The sequence below is a fragment of the Corylus avellana genome, chromosome 5 (assembly GCF_965113065.1).
Source record: "Corylus avellana chromosome 5, dhCorAvel1.hap1.2, whole genome shotgun sequence".
NCBI classification, from domain to species: Eukaryota; Viridiplantae; Streptophyta; class Magnoliopsida; order Fagales; family Betulaceae; genus Corylus; species Corylus avellana.
Genome location: NC_142494.1, coordinates 21,136,270 through 21,142,845, shown reverse-complemented (window position 1 = coordinate 21,142,845; position 6,576 = coordinate 21,136,270). Strand labels below are relative to the sequence as shown.

The window sequence follows — 6,576 nt, the reverse complement described above, 5'->3', positions numbered from 1 at the left end:
TAATCATGTATATACGATTGAAAAGAATGCATGCATAGTTTCTCATGTGATAATGAGCCCTTCACTTTTAAATATTTTATCATGCCACTGTATATGTGCAGGTTATACTGAGATTTACGTATTTGACAAGGAATGGAATTTAAAGATTTTATTATTATTATTATTATTTTCTCATCGGTTGTGTTGGCCCAACCGATGAGAATTAATATTGTCATCTCCAAAACTAGCAAACTACAAGAAAAATAAATTGCTAAGGTAGGGTGGAAATTTGAATCATACTAATCCTGGATTTTCATCTAAAGTAGCAAACCAATGTCTTTGCAATAGCCAATCAAACATTATAATTAGCACGAGGAAGTGCTTTTGTTGCTTCTGTGATTGACTGAAAGGGTAAGCAAAGACATTAAAATGACAAGGTGAATAAAATCTCTTGGGGAGCAATAAAAATTTCAGGGGGGCAAGTTTTTTTTGTAAAAGTCTCCCAACTAGGAATTAACAAGAAAATAAATAATTAAAAAAAACTTCAAATACCATCTCCTAATCACCATTCCAACATACTTGCTTTGATTACATTAGTGCATATAGGAATAGAAGACTACCCTTACTTTTCTTCTCAAAAGGTAGGAGGAGGTGACCAATTGTAGTTACTCTAATTGTCAAAAAACTTGGACAAAGTTAAAATGTATGACCTTTTGCCTTGCAAGTGTATCCCAATTAATATCCTTGAAGAAAGGATGTGCCTTCACCTGAGAGGAAAGTCAAGGATCTGCTTAGTTTTATCATCATTATTACTTGCAAAAAAGATTATGCCAATGGCCTTTAAAAATTTACCTCCCTGGCTCCTGTTGCACCTAGTCTTTGCACTGGATTTTCAGTCAGAAATCTGAAATGGAGTGCACTAGCAATCTTAGGTAATATGAAGATAAGTATTATAATTCCAAGGTAGAAGGGGGCCTAGCTCATAAGAACAATCAATGACGTAACAAATCTAATAGTCTTGGGGATGTAGCAGCCAGCCATAGAAGGTAACCAAGATGCGGCCAGCAATCAGCATAGGTGTTTTCAGCTGACTATTTTGAAGAATACTCGTGTAGAAAAGTCAAACCTAGGATAATAAGCTGCTTCAGGATTTTTGTTAGCATAGTTATTAACTAAGTAGTTGGTTGTTGTGGTGATGGTTTCATAGGTTTATTAGATCCGTAGTTAGGTGTTTCCAGCTGACTATTTTGAAGAATACTCGTGTAGAAAAGTCAAACCTAGGATAATAAGCTGCTTCAGGATTTTTGTTAGCATAGTTATTAACTAAGTAGTTGGTTGTTGTGGTGATGGTTTCATAGGTTTATTAGATTCGTAGTTAGTTACTCATGGTGAAAGCAGTTCACCATGAAGGAGATTAAGGGTGAAGAAAGCTAGTTACTTCTTGCTGGTAGTTGCTATTTTTAAAAGTGTGCAGGCAGCTAGTGAGCTGTACCAGTTGCGTTTTATATTGGAACTGTGAGAGTACTTCCTTATGAAATATATATTCGAACTAGTAATCTCTGCTTCATAAGGCATAATTCCCAACCGATTAAGCTACTATTTGGGGACGGTAATCTGCTTCATTACTTGGACATAAGTTGAACTCTCTATTCTAAAAGAGCTATATACTAATGAGACTAGAACACGTATTATAACCAAGGCAAAAACAGCATTTACAGCAACAGCTTCTTGCTCACACTAGATTTAAAATGAACACTGTCCTAGGTCCATGTACCTAGTTCCCACCCCTGTACTTTGCCGCCAACCAGATTTAATCTCTAACTCATAAGTTAATTCCACACTCCATTTCTGAAATTCAATCCCTAATCAAGAGGACCTCTAACTTGGTGCTTTTCTTTCCCTTTTTGGCTAACAACAGAATTTTATTACGTTCTTCTCCTTCCTAGGCACTTTAATATACTTCAACTTGCATAATGAAGATGAGGAATCTTTGGAAAATCTGCCGCATAGTCATACTTTGAATATTCTTAGAAGAAACAATTTAGAAGTAGCCTATTGCTTATATTAGAAATAACAGAATCTCTGCAAAGCAAAACTGATCAAATGACGTATGAAGAGAGTTAAAAAATCCCTTAGATTTTGAAAACAACACTTCTGAGTAACTGAATGTCCACTTGACTGTCACGTATTTCAATAAAGTATGAAGTAACAATGCAACCCAATTTTGATCACATAAAAGAAGCCATCAAGAATGAGTACAACATAAATTGTGATTCCAATGGCTATTTGCATCTACAAAATTGATAATAACAAGGAGCACTCTTCAGATAAAAAAAACCCCTAAATTATATGTTCAGAAAATGAAGAAATCAACTTAGAAGACATACTTGTCAACCAAATCATACGCTTCATTGCTCATCTCCTCAGGTATCTTGGGCCAAGGTATATCTCTGTTTATTATGTTGTCAAAAACTTGCTGAAAATACAGAGGATCCATTGGTATCAATTTCGAGATCTAGACCCATGATTATCAAATGATACACTAAATGCTACAATTCCCTGTTCTAAGATTCAAAAAAAAAAAAAAAAAATCATTCAAATGTAGGCAAACCATAAAATTAGTATGAAGTTCCCTGAAGTGTTAAAGTTGGTCCTTTTTGAGCAATAAGGTCAAGGTTGGAGTCAAAAAGAACAACCAATTGAAAAACTACAACCACAAAAGTCTTGAAGAAACACACAAACTACCAAGATACGAACTGCCAGGATTTGTACAGAATACACAAAGGGAATAAAAGATGAAACAAAGAATTAAGATGAATTAAGGTGAGACAAAAGGTAAAAACCTACAAGAGCTCATTAAGGTGAGACATGTCACAATGTTGATAGATGAACACTCAACACTTCAGCATCGCTCAGCAAACCGAATACCATCTATTATAGATGCATGATTCAGTGCATCAGAAAATATGGCAATTTTCTCTTCCTCCAAAAGTGTTCTGCCTGCAGCCAAGAGAGCAACAATATTTCCTTATGCTACCATTAAGGCCATATTGGCTGCAAACCCAGTAGGACAAAGAAGGCAATCCTATGGCATAAATTTTAAACAAGAATGCATCAGCTTTCAGTCGAAATAACTAGAAAGGTTAAACGAATTACAAATGGTGATCAAGAGAACACAACCAAAACTATTAAACCTCCAAGAAAACCTCATCATTCATTTAATCATAACACGTTCTGTAAATCCATGATCTGAACAACAATCATCATTGGAACCAGGTCAATCATGGAAGTAGAATTCCAACACTCTAGATAATATTCTTTCACACCCAGCCTCATGCCAACATTTCTAACTGCCTTATATATTTTTTGGTTATATTTCTATGAACAAGTTGGCTTTATTAACAAATGGTTTAATATTATTAAGGTATTATTATTGTTGTATAATTTTCAAGGAAATACTTAGAGAGAAAGAGAAGGCCGGAAAATCTTAGGTAGCCTCTCTCACTCATATAACCATTTAGTTTATGAGGTTTGATACAGACACAACACAAACCCAACTCATGGCCAACTTCTCTCTTACGTGTAAAAAAAATTTGAATTTTAAACCAAACAAATTGTCTTTTTTCCCAAATTTTCAGAATCCTAAAATCCTCTCTCTCAATTTTTTTTTTTAAGATGACACGTAGGAGAGAAGTTGACCATAAGTTGGATTTGTGTTGTGACCTTAACATTTTCTTTATTTTAACACTCTCCCTCATATGTAAGCTCAAACTTTCCTACAACAACTGAGACCCAACACATGGAATATTTAACTGAAATTTGGGGTAAATAATGGAAAGGTAGACTAGTCGATCATATATATATTCTTGACTCGTCCCTCACCCAGCTGAAAAAACCGGTTTCTTTTCTTAAGGCTTCAAACTACTAGTCATTAAGCCAAATACGAAAGATAAGTAAAGAAGTCTTTTTTGTCAAGGTTTAAATTCAAGATCTTTGCTTTGATACCATATTGTAGAATTTGCATGAAAATACTTAGAAAGAGAAGGCTAACAAATCTTACGCAGCCTCTCTCACCCCTTTATTATATAAATATTAAAATTCAATACAATGACCAAAATACCCCTGTAACAAATCCCTATCACTAACAGATTCTTCTAATCCTAACAAACTCTTCTAACAATAGGTATCCACTTTTACCTCTTTTTTCTTCAGATTTGCCAAGCTTGACTCTAGTAGCTTATGGTAATTGGTATAGCCGCAAAATAGAGTAGAACCCCTTGGGCTGCCTGGTTTACAATAATTCATGATGTTATAGCAGTGTGTTCGGGAGAAGGGGGAAATTTTAAAAATAATAATAATAATAACAAAACCTATGAATCTGGTAAAAGTACACTTTGAGAAAATAAATATCATCAAGCACACCTTTGCAGCAGCATTTCCAATTGTCGGATGTGAGCTCAAGCCTAGATAATCATTTCCAGAGAACAGAAGTAGCCTTTTGGACTGCTGAGGACAAGCTTTTTCTTCATTATCAGTTACTTCATCTCCACACAAAGCCTCGTCTCCTTCAATGATCAGCACCAATAAGAATGATAAGAAGCTAAATCTTAGTAATATTCATGGTCTAGCAGTTTCTTAACACCAAAAGTTAAGACATCTTTTATACCCTATTGACACCATTAAGATTACTCGGTGAAAGCAAAGATATCACACATTTAATTATGAAAAAAGTTTCAATCACAGCATAATCGATCAAAATTCAAATATTCTCGGTCACTATATTCCTCAATATCTTTCCCCCAAATTTCCCATTAAATCAAAATTACTTCTGCTGACCTCATCCGAACTCTCTTGTAATCTGTCGTGCATCATTTACCAAGAGCATTAGACACCCTCATTCACATTCCATTATTGCCATCTCACATCATGATCAAAAAACAGAGTTGCATGTAACAATGAAATAAACGAAACCAATTTCACCTTGCAATCCTTATTAGGCGACTAAAATCTCTCTATAAATTTTCTCACCATCTACGCATATACATAATATACTATTGATTTTACAATGACGCGTTAATACAATAGTGGTCGACGTTTATTTATCATTTTTTTTTGGTATGAAAATAAAAAATTAAAGGCAAAAAGTCGTTAAGTTCGAAGTTCAGATAAGCAGCGCACATTCAAGTTTCAAACATCATTCACAAAATTGGAAAAAAAAACAAAAAACAAAAAAAACAAAAAAACAAATTAAAGCAACTAACGACAGGAATAGGAGGAACAAGAAGCGTACCAGTACTGGGAAGGTCTCGGATCCATCTTTGAAACGTTTCTTCTGCCACCTGAACCTCCACATAGGACCGGTCCCAGGGCTGCATTTTATCAAACACCTGGAAGAATTGGTTTCCTTTTTCTTCTTGTTCGGAATTCGAGGAGTATTGAGTTTCATTTTCAATGGCTTTTGGTGGCTGGTGACTGGGGAGGTGAATGGGTCTTAGAGGCTGGAGGAGTTCCAAAGATTGAAGCTTTGCTAGTGCCTCTTCGACCAAGTTGTCCCACAAGCTCATTGTCTCCATTAGCAGACCCAACTATATATCAACGTTTCAGCATAACTTTGACCGACCCAACTCCCAAATCCCAATGATTCGGCAGAATTAACCCACAAACCCAAATGATTCAGCAGAGAAATCCCAACTATTGAGCAGAACTTACCCACAAAACCAACAGCCAAAGGCGACCCACATCCCCATTGGGTATTTGATATATCTAATTGGTGGAAAAACTTTTGAGGCCGTCGCTTGGCTATGTTACAGCGCCGCTGCTGCACACAACACCCTTCCCGCTTTCCTGCCAAAAAAAAACTGTCTGGCGGTAAAAAATGAAAATTCCACTTTTACCTTTTGCTGCTTAACCCCTTAAAAACATCGAACGGCTCCCAAGCATTCATCCCAACGACCACAATCAGATCACTACCATTGCTTCGGACTACCCAATTCACCTTTCTCTCAAGCAAATCAAATATAAAAAAACAATGCGTGAAATCACTTCACAGGAACCAACCAGAACCAGTCACCAGTCTCAGTGTTTCACCACCAAGAAAAACCCAGCCCAAAAAAAAGAAAACACACAAATCTCTAAGACGACGCGTCGTCGAGGCCACTGTAGACATTAACCGACTATAGATTTCGGCACGTCATCTATCTATCATTAATTACATATAACGGTCATATTGGAAAGGCACTGCGAAGTCGAAATATAAAAGGAGGGGGGGGGGGGGGGGTCATATGTCCAGATTATGATTTATGTATGTGCGAAATTGCGTTCCATAATCTGTCCGCCGATAATCGTTTCTAGGGTTTCTAGTCTTCTACGATAAGAGAAAGGAGTGATCGATCTAAAGAAAGGAAAGATGAAGATGCTGACGGGATTTCGTTTTCGGCCCTCTAACGATGAGCTTATAAACCACTATTTGTTGGGGAAGGTCAGGGGAGAAGAGATCACTTGGGATGGCATTCGTGAGTTTGAGCTTTATGGAGAGAAGATCCCCTGGGAACTTTTCGGTGATCTTGACAGTGAGGAGGAGGAAAAGCATTACATTTT

General features: G+C 36.4%; 1 protein-coding gene across 4 annotated transcripts; it reads right to left on the bottom strand.

Annotated features, from left to right (window-relative positions):
• Positions 1 to 223: 223 nt before the first annotated feature.
• On the bottom strand, positions 224 to 6,006 carry LOC132180307 (8-amino-7-oxononanoate synthase). 4 transcript variants are annotated; one of them, XR_015912035.1, is made up of 7 exons: positions 5,270 to 6,006; positions 4,402 to 4,544; positions 4,177 to 4,265; positions 2,827 to 3,064; positions 2,367 to 2,455; positions 832 to 883; positions 224 to 746 (listed from the first exon to the last, which is right to left on the bottom strand). XR_015912035.1 is itself a non-coding variant. In XM_088516163.1 (4 exons), exons 1-3 carry the CDS (start codon positions 5,550 to 5,552, stop codon positions 4,209 to 4,211), a joined length of 483 nt encoding a protein of 160 aa, XP_088372289.1. In that variant the 5' UTR covers positions 5,553 to 6,005; the 3' UTR covers positions 2,598 to 2,979; positions 4,177 to 4,208. The 4 variants fall into 4 exon arrangements, 1 of the variants encoding a protein (XP_088372289.1); XR_015912034.1 differs by having other exon boundaries at positions 2,827 to 2,979; positions 5,270 to 6,005; XR_015912036.1 differs by lacking the exon at positions 2,827 to 3,064 and having other exon boundaries at positions 5,270 to 6,005.
• Between the last annotated feature and the right edge of the window lie 570 nt (positions 6,007 to 6,576).